The sequence below is a fragment of the Sus scrofa genome, chromosome 6 (assembly GCF_054392235.1).
Source record: "Sus scrofa isolate SSC_HxYL_T2T_F1_AM1 chromosome 6, Sscrofa_HxYL_maternal_Yorkshire_Landrace_v2.0, whole genome shotgun sequence".
In the NCBI taxonomy this organism is placed as follows: Eukaryota; Metazoa; Chordata; class Mammalia; order Artiodactyla; family Suidae; genus Sus; species Sus scrofa.
The window spans coordinates 169,762,363-169,783,284 of record NC_139388.1 but is presented as its reverse complement, the minus strand read 5'-3'; the positions used below and the strand labels follow the sequence as shown (position 1 = coordinate 169,783,284).

General features: G+C 41.9%; 1 protein-coding gene across 7 annotated transcripts in view; it reads right to left on the bottom strand.

Moving 5' to 3' along the window:
• Positions 1-20,922, bottom strand: part of PIK3R3 (phosphoinositide-3-kinase regulatory subunit 3) — a 132,790-nt gene that overhangs the window by 39,749 nt on the left and 72,119 nt on the right. For all 7 annotated transcript variants that reach the window (XR_014808418.1, XR_014808419.1, XR_014808420.1 and 4 more), the window contains exons 2-3: positions 7,866-7,974; positions 5,074-5,172 (exon numbers count right to left, since the gene is read on the bottom strand). Coding sequence is in view for 2 of the 7 variants with exons in the window: in XM_013999442.3 (XP_013854896.1) it covers positions 5,074-5,172; positions 7,866-7,974 (208 nt within the window). In the remaining 5 variants the exon portion in view is untranslated. The remainder of the gene's footprint in view (positions 1-5,073; positions 5,173-7,865; positions 7,975-20,922) is intronic.

The following is a 20,922-nucleotide window of genomic DNA, read 5'->3' as shown; positions in this document are numbered from 1 at the left end:
AGGCGACTATAACGAAGGGAGAGAGGAGCAAGTTTGGAGAGAGAACATAATCACAGGGTAATATGAATAGTGGACCATGGATTCTAAGCAGAGGAGGAGAGGAGCAAAGACAGGAGTAAAGAGAGGACGGTGAATTTTTAATTACATCTCTCCTCACTATAATCTTCTTGAACAGAAGAATCATGTTACTCCTTGTTATAGCTCAGCACCTGGCCCAATTCTTGGCATATATCAGATTTCTAGATATTGCTAACCATCTAGATCTTCTATAATAAACACTATTCACTGATTCTAAAAATGGTTATTTCCTTGCGTGAGGCCCTAGAAAAGACAATAAATAAATAAATAAATAAATAAATAAATACATAAATAAATACATAAATAAGGTTATTGAACTGAAAAACCTCTACTTCCTCATCACCTACTCTGCAGTCGGATTTCACGCTCTTTCTACTCATTTGAGGGTGACCAATGACTTTTACCAAATTCAGACTCTGCTCCCTCCAAGGCAGGCTCAGATTCTTTGCTGTGACTGAAACTGCCACACTCTCTTCCTTCCTCCCGCCCCTGCTTCCTTTTTAGTATTTCATCCTCCCATGATTTCTATGACATGACTCTCTTCTCAACCTCAGACTGCTCCTCCTCTGCCTCCACCCTGCTGTTGAACACATTTATTCCCTCAACAAACTTTGCCTTCAGCCTCTATCCTTTTCCCCCTCTACATACTCTTTCCTTAGAACTCCAATTATTCTATGTAGATGGTTCCTGAATCTTTTTCTGGCCCTATACTCTCTTCTAAGCATTAAACCTACATTTCTAGCCACATTCTAGATATATTTTTACATGGAAGTTTTGGAACAGCTAAAAATCAACTGCTCCTGGACTTCCTGTCGTGACTCAGCAATTAATGAATCCGACTAGCATCCATAAGGACATGGGTTTGACCCCTGGCCTCGGTCAGTGGGTTAAGGATCTGGCACTGCCATGAGCTGTGGTGTAGGTTGCAGGCACAGCTCAGATCTGGCATTGCTGTGGCTGTGGTGTAGGCTGGCAGCTGCAGCTCTGATTCGACCTCTAGCCTGGGAACCTCCATATGCTGAGGGTGCAGCCCTAAAACAACAACAACAACAACAAAACTGCTCCTGACTCTTTTTTTCTTTTTTTTTTCTTTTTTCTTTTTTTTTTTTTTTTTTTTTGCTCTTAGGGCCACACCCGAGGCATATAGCAGTTCCCAGACTAGGGGTCGAATAGGAGCTGCAGCTGCCAACCTAGAGCACAGCCACAGCCCCGTCTGCAAACTATACTACGGCTCACGGCAACGCCCAGATCCTCAACCCACTGAGCAAGGGATCAAACGCACATCCTCACGGATCCTAGTCAGCTTTGTTTCTGCTGAGCCACAACAGGAACTCCCGACTCTACTATTTCTATTAATGGCACATTCATTCTAAGCCCAGCAGGTTCAAACCACAGTCACTTAACTCCCCTGTATCCTCATACCTATTCTATTTCAAAATCCTTTCAGCCCTCAGCTCCACATTGCCCCTTCCTTTGATTTCTCAACCCCTTTCCTAGAGTCACCATCCTAGGTAATAGTGTATTCAATCTTTTGATCATGTTGCTCGCCTGCTTAAAACTTTTTATTAATTTTTTCTACACTTAAAAATAAAGTTCAAATTCCTTGCCATGGTTCATTAGGCGCCTGCATCTGGCTCCTTCTCACTCTCACCTTCATCTCCTACTTCTCTGGAGTTCACACTGTAAGCCGGGCACAGCAGTTTCTGCATTCCCTGGATCTACCAAATCTTTCCAGGATCGTTGTCTTTGCATGTTATGTTCCCTCTCCTGAAACACTTTTCTGGCTGGCTCTTTTTTTTTTTTTTTTTTTTTGGTCTTTTTGAGGTCCCCACTCATGGCACATGGAAGTTCCCAGGCTAGGGGTTGAATCGGAGCTACAGCTGCCAGCCTACACCACAGAATAGCAACATCAGATCCAAGCTGTGTCTGCGACCTACACCACAGCTCACGGCAATGCCAGATCCTTAACCCACTGAGTGAGGCCAGAGATTGAACCCGCAATCTCATGGTTACTAGTCAGATTCGTTTCTGCTGCGCCACAACGGGAACTCCCTGGCTGGCTGTTTGTAATCCTTCAACTTTTGGAGATCGTATCTTCAGAGAGGTCCTCCTTCTCAAAACTATCTGAAATCCCCTTTCCTCGTATTCTGTTATATAACCGTATCTCTTCCCTACGTAAGCACTTCACACACTGTGAGATTATCTCCTTGCTTTTTTTCTAATTTGACTGTAGCTGATTTACAATATTGTGTTAGTTTCGGGGCCACAGCAAAGTAACTCTGCCGCATTTATTTTCTGTGTTTATTTTGCCTCCCTCTCCTCGTTTACAGACCCCACCCCAACACATGAACACCATGGACAAGAGACCAAGTTTGGCCTGTTCATCATTTCCTTCTCCTAGACCGTTGTGGGCACCCAATAAATATTATTAAATGATTAAAGAATAAATCTAATTCTGGGCCATCATTACCTCTCAATTCATAACAGCCTTCTCTTTATGAGAATCTATCCTCTCATTCTTTCCCTTCAAAGACAGTCCGATCATGTATTTCAGACCACATATATTTTCCCTGCTGAAAAAATGAAACGGTTCCTCCTGCCTGCCTATGACATAAATGCAAACCCCGCATTTTAGAACACGAGGTCCTCTTCAACATGACCTTCCCAACCTTCTATCCTGCCACTGTTTCCTCCTTAAAAAGATTACGCGCCAGCCAAATGGGACTGCATCTCACAGAACAGGGCTCTGAAATTCCTCACCTCGCTATCATGATTACCTCATCCTGCAGCCTCCTCTCCCACTTTCTACATATCCAAAATATCAAGCAAGAAGAGAGTGGCTTAGGAGTTCCCATTGTGGCCCAGTGGAAACAAATCTGACTGGTAACCATGAAGTTGCAGGTTTGATCCCTGGCCTCGCTCAGTGAGTTAAGGATCTGGCATTGCTGTGAGCTGTGGTGTAGGTCACAGACGTGGCTCAGATCCTGCATGGCTGTGGCTGTGGCTGGTGGCTGGAGGTCCAATATAACCCCTAGCCTGGGAACCTCCATATACGCCACAGGTGTGGCCCTAAAAAGACCTCCCCCCCCGCCCCGCCAAAAAAAAGAAGATAGTGGCTTAGATTTGGATGGTAGAAAAGTGTGAAAAGAGTATGAACGTAGGAATTCTCGTCATGGCTCAGTGGTTAACGAATCCGACTAGGAACCATGAGGTTGCAGATTCCATCCCTGGCCTCACTCAGTGGGTTAAGGATCTGGCGTTGATGTGGACAGTGGTGTAGGTTGCAGACGCGGCTCGGATCCCATGTTGCTGTGGCTGTGGTGTAGGCTGGCGGCCACAGCTCCGATTAGACCCCTAGCCTGGGAACCTCCATATGCCGTGGAAGCAGGCCAAGAAATGGCAAAAAGACAAAAAAAAAAAAAAATTATCAATGTAGATTTGGAGGCAGAGTAGGCAGGACTTGTTTAATGATGGATTGAAGGGCCGGATGCGACACTGAGGGAAAGAGAGGGAAAAAAGATTCGTGGCTGTAATAACTGCAGAGATGGTGGTTCTATTTCTTAAAATGAAAGACTGGAAGAGAAGCAGTTGGGGTAGGGGGAGTTGGGTTAGAAATCAAGAATTCTGATTTGATTACATTAAAATTAGTTATGTTCCCTAGTTACCTAAGAGGCAACCAGATATATGCATCTGGGGTTCAGAAAGTTGATGAATCATCACCATGTAGCTGCATGTTATAGCCAGGGGACAGGACAGCTTCACCTTGAGAGAATGAATACAGAAAAGAGAAGGAGGCTCAAAAGTCTGAACCCTGGAATACTGAGCGATGGAGTGGCCTAAAATCAGGAGTGTGATGTCCCAACAGCCAAGACAGTAAGTTGTTTCTAAGGAGTGTCTGTGACTAATGCTGCGAAGAATCAGGTAAGGTAAGAAGAGAAAAGCAGCCACTGGTGCAGCAGTCCACGAAGAGTGGTAGAGACAGAAGCCCGACTAGAACGGGCAGAAACTACACTGAACGAATCACTGTAGAACACTGTTCCTCACACAACCCAAGTCCTAAAGTATTAACTTCTCAATGTCTTTACCAGAAACTAACATGGTAACCCCAAATTTCTAACATAAAATATGGGATTATGTTTCCTAGAGCTACTAGGCTGGAAAGACGGTGAAGAGACAGATACATCTGGATGTGAACCTGTCCTTTGCAACTTTACTAGCTATGTTTTTAGGACAAGTTTCTTAACCATGTAAAGCTTCAGTTGCCTCATTCTATAAAACGGAACTATTAATAATACCTACCTCATCAGGTTGTTCTAAGAATAAATAGATACTGCATGTAAAATGCGTAGTATAAGGAATTTGTTACTGTTGCTACTGTTCTTTTCTTCTTTAGATAGTCTCTTTAAAAAAAAATCACGTTAAGACCTTATCGTCCTTAGGCTATGTTAATTGTTAAATTTGCAAAGATCTAAGGCAGTTTTCCTAACCTATTTAGATACACATCCCATCTTTGTGAGCATAAAGGGTTATCCATTCACCTATGAGATTCTACTACGCCGACATGGACAGCAGGACACCGGCTGAGAACTGCTTTACTTCTACGTACCCTCATCAGCCTAAAGCATGTTGAGTTTCACACGCTGAAGTCTGCACTGAGGCAAGTAACAGAGTTACCAGTCGGGTGGATTCCCAACATATCATTAATAAACTTAGGCTGTGCCCGTGATGTCCATTTCTTCTCATTTCCTTACCTTTAGGAATTCTAAGCTTTTTTGTTTTACTGGCTACATAAAAATAAAAAAATTTTTGCCTTTTTTATTGACATTTAAATATTTAATATATAGAAAAAGGTCAAACAACTAAAAATTATGTATCTAAATTAAGCAAAAACACGAAAAATGTGTATATAAAGACAAATAAAATACAGGAATCTCTGTATACCCCAAAATAAACAATGCCAGTAGAACACTAGCCAAAACGCTGAAAAACACTCACCTCAAAGTCAAAGTGTAATCTCCCTGCATTTTTGTTGAGGCATCTCTGACCAAGAAGGTACCATCTGGCATGTCCCGTAATTTGTCATTTACCTCCTCCCTAAAGAACAGAATTACAGTGAAAGTGAAAAAACCTACGTATTGGTGGTTCACTTCACAAGTTATTACAAAGACTCGCTGGGAGGTGGGTACGTCCCAGGTTATAGACTCATGGGGTCTGTCAGAGGTCATTTAGCTCCTCCCCAGACATGTTCTTTCTATTCTGATTTTCAGTGTTATGCAATCAAAGAAGGGTATTCGATGCTTAAACTGCACCGGATTTCAACTGTCAGTAGTGAACAGCGTTTCCATTAAGCCTTTAGGGCTTCCTTAGGCAGGTATGAACTTACAGAGTTTCAAGGAAAATACAGCAGCTGTTTAGGAAGATTAGGCAACAGTGGCAGCTCTGTCAGATCAGAGGTGGGATAATTCACTCAGTTCACAACCTTTCAATACAATATTCTCCAATTTGAATTTTTATTGATAATAAATTCCTTCTGCAGAGTTGGCTTAGGACATTAAGGAATAACACTAGAAAACTCAAAGAAAACAGCAAGGTATAAAAGAATTTTGAATTACAGAATCACATGGTCTTACACATGAATATAAATTAAGCTGGAGTTCCTGCTGTGGTGCAATGGGATGGGTGGATCTCTGCAGCACCAGGACACAGGTTTGATCCCCAGCCCAGGACAGTGAGTTAAAGGATCCAGCACTGCCACAGCTGTGCAGAGGGCACACTTGTGACTTGGATCTGATCCCTGGCCCAGGAACTCCATATAACACAGGGTGGCCAAAGAAGATTTAAAAAATTATATATATATATATGTTAATTAAGTAGTATTTAAATGTATTAGTGTACAATGCTAAAATAAAAACTTTCTGGTCAATTTTAATATAAAGTATATTAAATCTTTTTCAAAAAATTAAGCATACAATTACCATATGACCCAGAAATTCCACTTTTGGGTACATACTCAAAGAACTGAAAGTAGAAACTTGAACAAATATTTCTACAGCAATGCTCATAGCAACAGTATTAACAACAGCCAAAAGCTGATGAACAATCCAAATGTTCATCAAAACCAAATGTCCAGGAGTTCCCATTGTGGCTCAGTGGTTAACGAATCCGACTAGAAACCATGAGGTTGCGGGTTCAATCCCTGGCCTCGCTCAGTGGGTGAAGGATCCGGCATTGCCGTGAGCTGTGGTGTAGGTTACAGATGTGGCTCGCATCCCGAGCTGCTTTGGCTCTGGCGCAGGCCGGCGGCTGCAGCTCCAATTGAACCCCTAGCCTGGGAACCTCCATATGCCGAGGGAGCGGCCGAAGAAACAGAAAAAAAATAATAATAATAAAATAAAATCTCCTACTATTAAAAAAAAGTCCAGATAAATGAATAAATTAAAATGTGGCATGTACATATAACAGAGTATTATTCAGCCTTAAAAAGGAAGGAAATTCTGACACATGCTACAACACGGATGAATCCTGAAGACATGCTAAGTGAAATTAGCCAAACACAAAAGGACAAATATTACATGATTCCACTTATATGAGGTATCTAGAAGAGTCAAATGGTGGATGCCAGGGGTTAAGGAGAACAGGGGAAAAGGGGGGTTAATGTTTAAAGGGTGTAGGCTTCACTTTGGGAAGATGAGTTCCAGATACGGATAATGGTGATGGTCAAACAACTGTGTGACTGTGCTCCACGCCACCGAACTGGACAGATGGCTAAAGATGGCTACAATGATAAGGGGGGAAAAATGAGTGCTACTTTGGCACCGGGAGAAAACAGGTAAGAGAAAAAAAAGACAAGCACGTTGAGGAATACAGCATCAACCTGGAATCTCATTTGGCAGAAATGGATAGGACTCTTAAAAACAAGAAAATACAATGTTCAAATTTAAAAATATATATATATTTTTTTTTCCCTCTCTAGGTTTGAAATTTTTCAAAACCACATTTTACCCAAAAAGCAAATCTGTCCTAGAATGCTGTTTTTCAAAATAAGATATTTATCATAACTCCACCAATAAATATCTTTAATCCTAAATGTATAAGCTTCATTTATTCAAAAATCTTCCCTTGGGAGTTCCCATTGTGGCGCAGTGGAAACAAATTAGACTGGCAGCCATGAAGATGCGGGTTCAATCCCCAGCCTCACTCAGTGGGTCAGGGATCTGGCGTTGCCGTGAGCTTATGGTGTAGGTCACAGACATGGCTCGGATCTGGCATTGCTGTGGCTGTGATGTAGGCCAGCAGTTGTAGCTCCAATTCAACCCCTAGGCTGGGAACTTCCACATGCCATGGGTGCGGCCCTAAAAAAAAGCAAACAAATAAATAAATAAATAAATCTACCCTCAATACAGTATTAATTTAAAGATTTTCTACACCCATAATTTAAAGATTTTCTCATCACTTTTTTTGGATGAAAGAAAAAAAAAGCATTTAGAAACTTTTGAAATGTTTTCTCACACAATTTTTAAAATGATAATTTTTAAATAACAACTAGTAGGGCAATTAAAAAGTTTTATTTTTGGAGTTCCCTTGAGGTACATCGGATTAAGGATCTGGCACTATCACTACAGCGGCTCGGGTAGCTGCTGTGGCACAGTTTGATCCCTGGCCTGGGAACTCTCTCTCATGCTGCAGGCATAGCCAAAAGAAAAAAAAAAAAAAAAAAGTCTTATTTTAACTACTAATCTCAAAGGTTCTTTTCTAAAACGTCGCTCAATTATTAGCATTCCAGTTACCTTGAAATATCCCCCCAGTACCATTCTGCATCCTGAAGAGAACTAGAACCATCCTTCATTCCATTTGTCACGGCTGAAGTCACTGGCTTAGGTGGCTTTGGTGGAAGAGCTAGAAAAAATGAATATTATTAATTTGTAGATGTAGATTATTATTTGTTTTCTAATTTCCTCAAACACAGCTCATTAACCAATGTACATTAAGATTCAAATAATTATAAATCAAACTGACTGTTACTTTATGGTTAATCTTAGACATTAGCCAAGGAAAGAATCCTTTTAGCACACTACCAATAACTGCCTGAGAAAATGAAATAGTCAAGCTATTTGAGTTTTTTGCCTTTCAATAAAATACTTTTAAATCTGAACAGATGTCCAAAAAATTTCTCTCTCACAAGACAACATGAAGCCCCTTCACAAACAATTCAGTCCCAAAGCCATTAAGTGGGGGCTGGTCATGATGACCAAGAGGCGAGGTCAGAGCCCCAAGCAGGTGAGGGAGAACTATGTCTGTCTACAGGGGCAAGGAAGGGGCCCTCACCAGGGTAGCTTGGCATGGGTGTTGAAGCTGAGTGAGGAAGAAGGGCAGTGGCATGGGGCCCAGGTGGCACAGAGTGCCGGAGACCAAGCCAACAAGGACACAGTCCTAGGAAGTGGGCATCCCAACAAAGTGGGGCACAGCCAGATAAGGATGAAAAGAGCTTCTAACTGGGCAGAGGATGGGAGGTGGTGGCATGCAGCAACAGCTGTAAAAGATTAGGTAAATAGAGAGGGTGGATCCAATACAACTACTAAAAATAACAGGGTCTGGGTTTCTCATAGTCTTTGTAAAAGGAGTTACAGCTATGAAAAGGTAAAACAACAACAAAACAGACTGAATCCTCTGGTTTGGGCTGTAATTGTGACTACTGATATGAACTCATGGAATCTGACAGACAGACAGACAGACAGGCAGACAGAATGGATATAAATGTCTGTACTTACAGAGAATACACCTATTTCCTAGCTCTGTCCCCTGAGAGTTCCTGGGATCAGCACAATCCTAATATGCACACCTAGCATCCACGTCTTGGTTTCTAAAGCCATTCTCTACCAAAAGGAACCAGGGCTCTTTGGAGAAATGGCTGGGGTGGGGCAGAGCAAGTACCAAATGAACCTGGAACATCATATTATGCCAAAAAGTAACCAAATACCAAAGAATAAGGGGCCATGATTAAAAAAAAAAAAAAACGAACAACAACAACAAAAAAAAATAAGAAGGCAACTTGAGGAGGCTCCTGACACCAAATCTGGAACAACTGGAGAAGTAATACATTAACAACAGCAAGGGGATATAAGCCATTAAACAAAACAGGAATCTATGTTTCTATGCAGATAAATAAATGAAGAAACTGAAAGATTAATGAGAAGGAACGTTTATATAATCTCAAACAAAAATGAGTGAAATACTGGCCTATTTCTACTTTCTTATCTTTCATCATGCCATACATACATTAAACAACTATTTTCTGAATATCTCCTATGTTCTTAAAGCTGAGAATACAGCAATGAACTAGATAGAACCATTATAATTATGGAGTTTATATTCCAAAAGAATACATTTCAAGATAACTCATTATTCCAAAAACCCGAAGAATGTTCAAATTTAGTTCTACTAAATTAACCTGAGTCTTCAAACTAAACATTTTGCATTCTCTGGTAGCTAATGCCCCTCCCCATGTAAATTATGTAAAACATTACCTATACTTTGCTTCCAGACTATGATATTAAAAATAAAGGGGGGGAGTTCCCGTCATGGAGCAGTGGTTAACGAATCCGACTAGGAACCATGAGGTTGTGGGTTCGGTCCCTGCCCTTGCTCAGTGGGTTAATGATCCGGCGTTGCCGTGAGCTGTGGTGTAGGTTGCAGACGCGGCTCGGATCCAGCGTTGCTGTGGCTCTGGCGTAGGCCGGTGGCTGCAGCTCCGATTGGACCCCTAGCCTGGGAACCTCCATATGCCGCGGGAGCAGCCCAAAGAAATAGCAAAAAGACAAAAAAAAACAAAAAAAAAAAACAAAAACCTTTTAAAAAGGAAGAAAATTGTGACATGCTCAGAATGGACAAATCTTGAAGACATATATTCAAGAAGAAGAACCTCAAAAAAAATAAGGCAGTCACAAAAGGACAAATACTGTATAGCTCTTCTTACATGAGGTAACGAGTAGTCATGTTCATAGCGACGAAAAGCAGGATGGCGGTTGCCAGGGGCTGGTGGGGGAGGGTAGGGAGTTAGTGTTTACTGGGTACATTTCCGCAGGTGAGATAAAGGAGTTCTGGAGGTGATGGCTGTCACACAGCAATGTGAATATACTTAATACCACATAACCACACACTTAAAATTGTTAAAATGAGAAATTTTGTTATGTGTTTTTAGGATTTTTTTAAAAAAGAAGAAAAATGATAATATATGAGGAACACTACAATAAATAAATAAAAGAACTTAGGAGAAAACAAAGAATTTAAGAAGAAAACGTCACAGATACACCAAAAAAACTCTATCAGAAATAGAAAATGAAATATTACATCTGTGAAAACATAAACAAGATCTATACTAATGTAACATTAAAGAACAAAAGCCCCATATATTAAAATAATGATTGAGGTTTTTTAAAAAACCTCAAATTGACAAGCTGGCAGATAAAGTTGAGAAAATCTCCCAAGAAGTAGAATAAAAAGAAAAAGTTAAGGAAAAATAGGAGAAAAAACAACAGAATTAGAGGATAAACCCAGAAGAGCCAACACTGAATTAACAGAAGTTCCAGAAAACAGAAATATTTAAAATAAATAAGAAAAACTTTCAGGAGTTCCCAGTGGGGTACAGTGGGTTAAAAATTCGACTACGGCAACTCAGGTGGCTGCTGAGTTGTGGGTTTAATTTCCGGCTCAGTGCAGTGGGTTAAGGATCTGGCATTGCTGCAGCTGTGGTATAGGTCACAACTGTGGCTCAGATTAGATCCGTAGCCTGGGAACTTTGATATGCAGCGAGTTTGGCAAAAAAAGAAATGAAAAAGAAAAGAAAAAAGAAAAAAATTCAAAAATGAAGGACATACATTTCCAGAATGAAAGTGCCCACAGAGTACACGCAACAAGGAATGAAAACGCCCCACACCAAGGTACATCTCTGGAACTTCACATTAGGAATAAAGAGACGGTCTTAAAATCTGTCGTGGGGAGGGGGGGGGAAGACATCACAAAGGACGAAGGCCTGGTCTGTCTCTGGATTCCTCAAAAGCAGTACTGAAGGAAGAACCTTCATGTTCAGAGGGAAAATGGTTTTTCAACCTAGAATTATTTACCCTGCCACGTTATCAATTACACATGAGCGAGAACTGACATTTTCAGATCCATAAGGTCTCAAACAACTTAGCTCTTAGCACCCTTTCTCAGGAAGCTCCTGAACAGTGTTCTCTACCAAAATGAAGACATAAACCCAGGAAGGAGGATGGTGTAGGACCAAGGAAAATGGATGCCAACACAGCGGAGCAGCAAGAGTACCCTCTAGGGGGAGTCCCCCTTGTGGCTCAGCAGTGATGAACCGGACTAGTATCCATGAGGACACAGGTTCATCCCTGGCTTCGAGCTCAGTGAGCTAAGGACCCAGAGTTGCAGACGCAGCTCAGATCCAGCGTTGCAGTGGCTGTAGTGTATGCCAGCAGCTACAGCTCCGATTTGACCCCTAGCTATATGCAGCAGGTGCAGCCAAGGGGGGGAAAAAAAAAAAAAAAAGAGTACTCTCTAGAAGAGCTGAGAGTACCAGAATGACAGCTCCAATTGGACCCCTAGCCTGGGAACCTCCATATGTCGTGGGAATGGCCCGAGAAAAGGAAAAAAGACAAAAAAAATAAAAAAATAAAAATAAAAAATAAACTATGAACTTGAATTCCTTCAATAAAAATAAAAGTTAAATAAAAGATACCTTGTTCTGCTACTTAAACTATATTTGGTAAATTATCTTACCTCTCTAAGCCTTAGATTTAATGATATGTTGGTTTGTTATTTAATTAAAGTACTGTGGATTTACAATATTATGTCAATGACATGTTGAAGGCAACTTGTACAGACAGACTAGCAAAAGCTGACTGTTAAATTTTCATGAACTTGCAAACCACGGTTATACATGGTCATTACTAAAAATTATGGAGTTCCCTTGTAGCCCAGTGGGTTAAGGTTCTGGTGCTGTCACTGCAGTGGCTAGAGTTGCTGCTCTAGTGCAGGTTTGATCCCTGGCCTGAGAACTTCCCCATGCTGTGGGTGTTACCAAAAAATTAAATGATAAAAATGCACAATTAAATAAATTATATTAAAATGGTTCAACTCAAAATATCACTTCATTAATATTCTACTATATTTTATTTAACTATGCATTTAAAGTTATGTATATCTATTATATTTATACAGTGGAAATACTTTTTGCTACGGTATATCTCTTTCAAACTCTGCATTCAGTATATGACATTGGTAGTTTGAAACAGGCTCCAGGAGTATTTCACCTCCAGAATCAGCAAACCCTACAAATCAGAGCCTGATTTAGTGTGGTGCTGATTATCTACCAAGGGTCAACAAACTATAGCCTTTGCCTATTTTTGTACAGCACAAAGAATGGTTTTTTTGTTTTTAATAGTTGGGAACTCAAATACACACAAAGAAAACACAACAGATATCATATGCGGTCTACAAAGCTTAATGTATTTACTACCTGGCTCTTTACTAAAAAGTAGGCCCATTGTTGATCCAGACTTCAAAAAAGGGATGGGAAGGGAGTTCCCACTGTGACTCAGCAGTAATGAACCTGACTGACATCCATGAGGACGTGGATTTGATCCCTGGCCTCACTCAGTGGGTTACGGCAACCTGGTGTTGCCTCGAGCTGCAGTGTAGTTCACAGATGCAGCTTGGATGCCACGCTGCTGAGGCTGTTGCATAGGCCAGCAGCTACAGTCCCAATATGACCTCTAGCCTGGGAACTTTCATATGCCATGGGTGCAGCCATAATAAGACAAAAAGGGGGGGGGGGATGGGAAAAATATTGATTCAATGTAATAATCTTAACTCCATAGCTGTATCTTTAATGTAACAAGAAATCAGATGTTGTTCAAAAACAAATGTACCTTAGCAGAAATTATCACAGCCTTTGTAAATTAACTATATTTCAATAAAACTTTTTTTAAAAATGTACCATTCTCATCAAACCTGCTCCTCATTTTTTTTTTTTTTTTTGCTTTTTAGGCCTGTACCTGTAGCACATGGAAGTTCCCAGGATAGGGGTCGAATCAGAGCTACAGCTGGCCTATGCCACAGCCACAGCAACTTAGAATCCAAGCCACATCTGTGACCTACACCACAGCTCACAGCAACGCCAGATCCTTAACCCACTGAGGGAGGCCAGGGATCAAACCTGCATCCCCATGGATCCTAGTCGGGTTCATCAGCTGCTAAGACACAACGAAGGGAACTCCCTCTATTCTAATAAAGGATACCACTAGGTATTTGTCAAAACACAGAACTATACACCAGAAGGAGCAAATTTTTACTATAATTTTAAAATTTTCTTTAAACCATATGTAGAATTTTTTAAATGAAGATGCCTTGGTCCAAATTCCTAGAGATTCTGATTCAGTTGATCCAGAATGAGACCTGGGCATCTGCAGATTTTTTGTTTTTGTTTTGGGCCATGCCTGCACTATGTGAAAATCCCCCAGGCCAGGGATCCAACCTGGGCCACAGCAGTAACCCAAACCACAGGAGTGACAACAACAGGTTCTCAACCTCAAGGCCACCAGGTAACTTCAGCATCTTTTTTTAAAAAAAACATAACCAGTGATTCTGATTTTTAAAATTTAAAAAAATAAAAAAAAAACTTGGGCGAGAACCCTGGTCCTAATCCCACAATCTCTCAGCTTCCTCATTTCGTCCAGTCCTCCGCGTTCTGTCACCTCTGTGACACAATTCCATGAACTCAGTGCTTCCCTCCCTATCTGACCAATACTCTCCCCTGATCTCTCTCTGTCTCCTCAACTGCACCTGCCTGGCAAGACCTCACCACAGCTCAGTCTCTTTTATGCTCTCCCCATAGGCTGCAGGAGGGGAAAAAGCAGCAACATCTTCTCTTTCCCACTCTTCATTATGGCTATTTCAAACCTTTGCCTTCCTCAAACATCACATTCCATCTCTCTTATTTCTTGGGATACCCCACTTCACCTACTGCATAATGGAGAAAATAAACATTACGAAGAGAGGTACTTCAGTTTCCTGCCATTTACCTATAAATATACATGCATCTATACCCATTTTTTCTTATCTAAATTAGTCCCTCTACCAAATGCTCTAGATCTCATCTCCTTTTATGCCAGAGGGATTGCAGTTCTTCAAGACACAACTCCTAGTTTCTAGTCTCTCCTGCTTTGCTGGTTCCTTTCCTACGTGCTCATAAACATGTCCAAATCATTCAACTACAGGCCCCTTGCAAGACATGGTTCTTTGGGGGTTATATACTCTTTTGAAGAACTGATGAAAGCTTTAAGGCTTTTTCTCCAAAAAAAAAAATGTACACAAACACAGTCTGCGTGTAATATTGATGGAGGGGCTTCGTAAATCCCAGATGAACTCATACCCTGTAACTTTTCTTCCTACCTTAGTTCTCTCAAAGAATTGTACACATGGCCTGTCTCTACTTAAATTTCCTCCTGAAACCATTGCACTTCTGCCTCCCAACCTCATCACTCCACTGAAATACTTCTGCCGAAGGTAGTGACCCCATTGCTAAATTTGGTAGACACTTATCAGTCCTTATCCGCAGCATCTGGTACTGCTAATAACTCCCTCCTCTTTGAAATACCCTCTTTACTCAGCCTCTGAGAGTCTACACTTTTCTTTTTTTTTTTTTTTCTTTTTTTGGTCTTTTTGCTATTTCTTGGTCTTGGGCCACTCCCGCGGCATATGGAGGTTCCCAGGCTAGGGGTCGAATCGGAGCTGTAGCCGCTGGCCTACGCCAGAGCCACAGCAACGCGGGATCCGAGCCGAGTCTGCAACCTACACCACAGCTCATGGCAACGCCGGATTGTCAACCCACTGAGCAAGGGCAGGGACCGAACCCGCAACCTCATGGTTCCTAGTCGGATTTGTTAACCACTGCGCCACGACGGGAACTCCTGAGAGTCTACACTTTTCTATGCTGTTTCCACCTCTCTGGCTACTCCTTCTAAACCGGTTATAGGTTTCTTTTTTCCAAGCCAGCTGCCTCCTTATCTCACCACTCTAGATCAAAGACATCACAAGCTGGCAGTCCACAGTGTTGATTTTAGTGGTCAGAACTGTTCTGAGGGGAAAAAAAGTGAGGCACAAATAGGTTTAAGCAGCCCTTGGCCAGCTACCAAGAGCTGGAGATAGGAAATGAACCCAAGCACTGCCTGTACAGATTCTGCCATTCTAACCACTTCAAATACAACCTCTTACTCATTCAGGAATGAATGATTCTTTCTTAAGAAAATAATTTACAACATACTTTGGGAGATACTTTGGGAATGAAAGAGGTCATCCCTTCATAAGTCAATATCATGAATAAATAAAATAATTAGGGAAACATTTAAATATGAGTGCCAAAATGAAGTTTTTGATAATGCAAGTATGCCATGCAGTTCATACCGGATGGAGAGTAAAAACCTCACATGAAATGCTTTATACACATATTGAACATAAATTCTTGGATTAATTTAAGGACCTTTAAAAGAATCTGACATTCTCTAATACATTTTTTTCTGTAAAATAGAAAATGCTACTTGAAAACAGCCTTATTAAAGTGTGGCAAGTGGTAACACAGAAAATTCAAACCTACTGAACTGAACATTCTAAGAAAATTAATTTGTGGTTAACGGATAACAAAGAACTGCTAGAACACTAAACAAAAATACTGCCTATAAAATCAAGGGGCCTGGTTCTAGTCCTGGATTTGCCAAAACCAATACGGACCAAATATGGGCCTTGGAGTCAATGGTTGGTTGGTTTGTTGGTTGGTTTTTTAACTACTGGGCACCATCTCCCCTTCTTTGGTAATAGTACTGCAATTTCATCTGGTAGAATGGTTCCTTCCCTGTATACATCTTGGTAAATCAAGGTCTCCTCCTGTCCCCTAGCCTAAGGGGCGCAGCGATGAGCACATAAGGGGAATAAAAGAAAGTGAATCTTTCTTTTTTTTTTTTTTTTGTCTTTTGTTGTTGTTGTTGTTGCTATTTCTTGGGCCGCTCCCGCGGCATATGGAGGTTCCCAGGCTAGGGGTTGAATCGGAGCTGTAGCCACCAGCCTACGCCAGAGCCACAGCAACGCGGGATCCGAGCCACGTCTGCAACCTACACCACAGCTCACGGCAACGCCGGATCGTTAACCCACTGAGCAAGGGCAGGGACCGAACCCGCAACCTCATGGTTCCTAGTCGGATTCGTTAACCACTGCGCCACTACGGGAACTCCCGGAAAGTGAATCTTTACTCACAGGACTCTGAAATCTGAACAACACAATTCAAAAATGCCATAGGACTAGATATTCTAGCCAGAGAAATTAGTCAAGAAAAAAAAAATGAAAGGCATCCAAACTGGAAAGAAAAACTATCTGTATTTGTAGGTGACATATCCTAAATACAGAAAATCCCAAAGAATCGAAAAACAAAACAAAACAAAAAAGACACTACAGCTAATGAACAAGTCTGTCAAAGTTATAGGGGTCTATGATCAACACAAAAAACTCTGTTACATTTCCAGAAACCAACAGTGAACAACCTGAAAGAAAATAAAGAAAATAGTTTCCAAAAGAATAAAATATCTGGAAACAAATTTAACCTAGGAAATGAATGACTTACACAATGGAAACATTAAGACATTGCTGAAAGAAATTAAAGAAGACATAAATCAATAGGAACACACCCCAAGTTCACAGATGCACGGAAGTGATCTACAGCTCAATGCAATCTCCACCAAAACTGCAATGGGTGGAGTTCCCGTTGTGGCTCAGCAGTTAAGAACCAGACACAGTCTCCATGAAGATGCAGATTTGATCTCTGGCCTCGCTCAGTGAGTTAAGGATCTAGCAACGCCACAAGTTGTGGCACAGGCTGCAGATGCGGCGTGCATCAGCCATTGCTGTGGCTGTGGCTGTGGCACAGGCTGGCAGCTGCAGCTCCAATTCAACCCCTAGGCCAGGAACTTCCATATGCTGCAGGTGCAGCCTTAAAAAAATTAAAAATAAAAAACTGCCACAGGCTTTTCTCAGGAATGGAAAAATCAATTAAATTCATATGGAATTGAAAGAGCCCTTGAATACCTCTTGAAATAATAATCTTGAAAATAATATTGAAAAAGATGAACAAAGTTGAAGGATACACACTTCCCTATTTCAAAACTCACTATAGGGAATTCTCTTGTGGTGCAGCAGGTTAAGGATCCAACACTGTCACTGCAGCAACCTGGGCTGCTGCTATGGCATGAGTTGAATTCTTGGCCTCAAAGTTTCCACATACTGAGGGCGTGGCAAAAAAACAAAAAACCTTAACTGTATAGCTATAGTAATCAAAACAGAATGATACTAGCATAACGACAAACACAGATTCATGGAAAAGACCTGACAAAACAGTAAACCTTCAGACTTGCCTGTCCTCAGCCCATCTTTTCAGATATTCTTGAGTTTTGTTTTCACATGCAATCATTTGGAAACCATTTGGCCTTTCAAGAATTTTTAGACACAGCCCACATCACCTTGAGTCACTGTGTTGTATACAGTGCTTCTGAACATGGCATCCAACAGAAAATGAGCTCCATGAAATCAGGGATTCATCTGCCTGGTTCTACACTGAATCTCAAGCTCTCAGCTCATAATGAAAAGCAAGAGGAGGGTTGGGCACAAGATAGTGGAGTAGGAGGACCTTGAACTCACCTCCTTTGAAAAACACACCAAAAACACAACTAACTGCTGAACAACCATCAATAAAAGAGTCTGGAAGGGAGTTCCCATTGCGGCTCATTGGTAAGGACCCTACTAGTATCCATGGGGACATGGGTTCAACCCCTGGCCTCTTGCAGTAGGCTAAAGGATCCAGCGTTGCCATGAGCTGTGGTGTAGGTCACAGACTCAGCTCAGATCCCATGTTGCTGTGGCTGTGGTGTAGACCAGAGGCTACAGCTCCCATTCAACCCCTAGCCTGGGAGTTTCCATATGCCACAGGTGTGGCCCTAAAGACTAAAAATAAAGAAAAAGAATACAAAAATCCTAGCAGGAGTTCCCTGATGGCCTAGTGGGGTTAAGAGATCCAGTACTGTCATTGCTGTGACTCAGGTTGCCGCTATGGCGCAGGTTCGATCCCTAGCCTGGGTTTCTCCATGCCATAGGCATGGCCAAAAAAAAATCAAAAAACACAAAACCAGAATCTGCCAAAAAAAAAAAAAAGATACCCCCCCCTCCAGAGATACGAGGAAGAAAGAGTGAAATGTCAGGAGGTGCACTCGTGACACAGTCAAATCCCATACCCCTGATGGGCGACCCACAAGCTGGAGAATAATTATACCACGGAAGTTCTCCAACAGGAGTGAGAACTCTGAGCCCCACACTCGGCTCCCCAGCCTAGGGATCTGGCATGAGGAGGAGCCCCGAGAGCATTTGGCTTTGAAGGCCAGCAGGGCTCGACTGCAGGAGCACCACAAGACTGAGGGGGAGAGACTCTCTACTCCTCGAGGTCACACACAAGGGCCTGCACACACTGGGTCCCAGCACAAAAGCAGTGAATATACACAGGGGCCTGGGCCATACCTACCTGCTGGTCTTGGAGTCTCCTGGGGAGGGGAGGGAAACTGTGGCTCTTTCTTGCATCATAAAAGCTGGTGGCAGACCTAACAGGGACCTACGGGAACTCTGGCTAGAGGCAGCCATGTCGGGAGATCTACCACCACCAAACAGCCCGTAAGGTCCAATGCTGGGGTGTCTCAGGCCAAAACACCAACAGGGTGGGAATACAGCCCCACCCATCAGCAGAAGGTAACCTAAAGGCTTCGTGAGCCCACAGCCACCTCCATTCAGGCCCCTTTACATGGCCCTAGCTCCAGCTACCAGTGGGCAGACATCCCACAGGAGGCCTGGACAAACTTCAAAACTAGCCTCACCCATCAGGGGACAGACACCAGAAGCAAGTAAAAATGATCCTGCAGCCTGCAAGACTGAGTTCACAGGTCAGAAGCTATCCTGGGACCACCTGGGGCCTGGCTCTTGGGTGACAAGAGGGGAGTGTACTGCTGGGACACAAAGGACATCTCCTACAGAGGGTCACTTCTTCAAGGTCAAGAATCATAACTAAGATACTATGTACATAACAACACAAATAGAAATTTAAACAAAATGAGACGGCAAAGGAATATGTTCCAGATGAAGGAACAAGGTTAAAACTTCGGAAGGACAACTAAGTGAAGTGGAGTCGATCTACTGGAAAAAGAGTAATGATCATAAAAACGATCCAAGAAGTCAGGAGAAGAATGGATACACAGCATGAGAAGTTTCAAAAAGGTTTTTCTTGTCTTTTGCCTTTTTTTTTTTTTTTTTCACAGCATATGGAAGTTCCCAGGCTAGGGGTCAAATCTGAGCTGTAGCTGCCAACCTACACCACAGCCACAGCAACAGCAGATCCAAGCCACGTCTGCGACCTACACCACAGCTCATGGGAACACCAGATCCGTAACCTACTGAGCGAGGCTAGGGATCAAACCTGCAGCCTCATGGTAGTTGGATTTGTTTCCACTGCACTACGATGGGAACTCCACAAAAAGTTTTTAGTAAAGACTTATAAAATATAAAAACACTGAAAGAACTAAAATGAAAACTATACCAGAAGAAATCAAAGCAGAATAAATGAGGGAAAACGTATAAGTTAGCTAGAAGAAAAGGTGGTGGAAAACACTCCCACAGAACAGAATCAAGAAAAGAATGAAAAGAAATGAGGACAGTTAAGAGACCTCTGGGACAACAACATACAAGTGAACATTCACTGTATAGGGATCTCAGAAGGAGGAGAGGGAGAGAAAGGGTCTGAAAATATCTGAAGAGATAAGAACGAAAACTTCCCTAACATAGGAAAGTAAACAGTCACCCATGTCCAAGAAGCAGAGTCCCATACCGATTAAAACTCAAGGAGGAACATGCCAAGACACACAATAATCAAACCAAAAGAAACAAAAGACAGAGGGAGAATATTAAAAGCAGCAAATAACATACAAGGGAATCCCCATAAGACAATCAGCTGATTTTTCAGCAGAAACCCTGCAGACCAGAAGGGAGTAGCACAATGTATTTAAAGTGAAGAAAGGGAAAAAAAATTTGCAACCAAGAATACTCTACCCAGCAAGCTGCTCCTTCAGATCTGATAAAGAAATCAAAAGCTTTACAGATAAGTAAAAGCTGAAAGAATTCAGCACCTATAAAGCAACTTTACAGCAAATGCAAAAAGAACTTCTATAAGTAGAAAAGGCCTCAACTAAAATAAGAAAATTACAAAACAGGGAGTTCCTGTCATGACTCAACAGGAACGAACCTAACTAGTATCCAGGAGGATGAAAGATCCATCCCTGGCCCTGCTCAGTGGATTATGGATCTAGCGTTGCCGTGAGCTATGGTATAGGTCACAGATGTGGCTCGGATCTGGAGTTGCTGTGGCTGTGGTATAAGTAGGCAGCTGCAGTCCCCATTTGACCCCTAACCTGGGAACTTCCACATGCTACAGCAAAAACAAAGAAAATTACAAAATTGGAAAGCAAACATAAAATAAAGGTAGGAAATCATCCACATAAAAATGTGGTATCAAAATCAATAATCATGAGAAGAGAGTACAAATGTCGGCTACTTGAAATGTATGTAAAATTAAGACATCAGAATCTTTTTTTTTTCTTTTTACAGCCATAACTGCAGCATATGGAAGTTCCCAGGCTAGGGGTTGAATAGGAGCTGCAGCTTCTGGCCTCTATCACAGCGACAGCAACAGTGGATCCAAGCTGCATG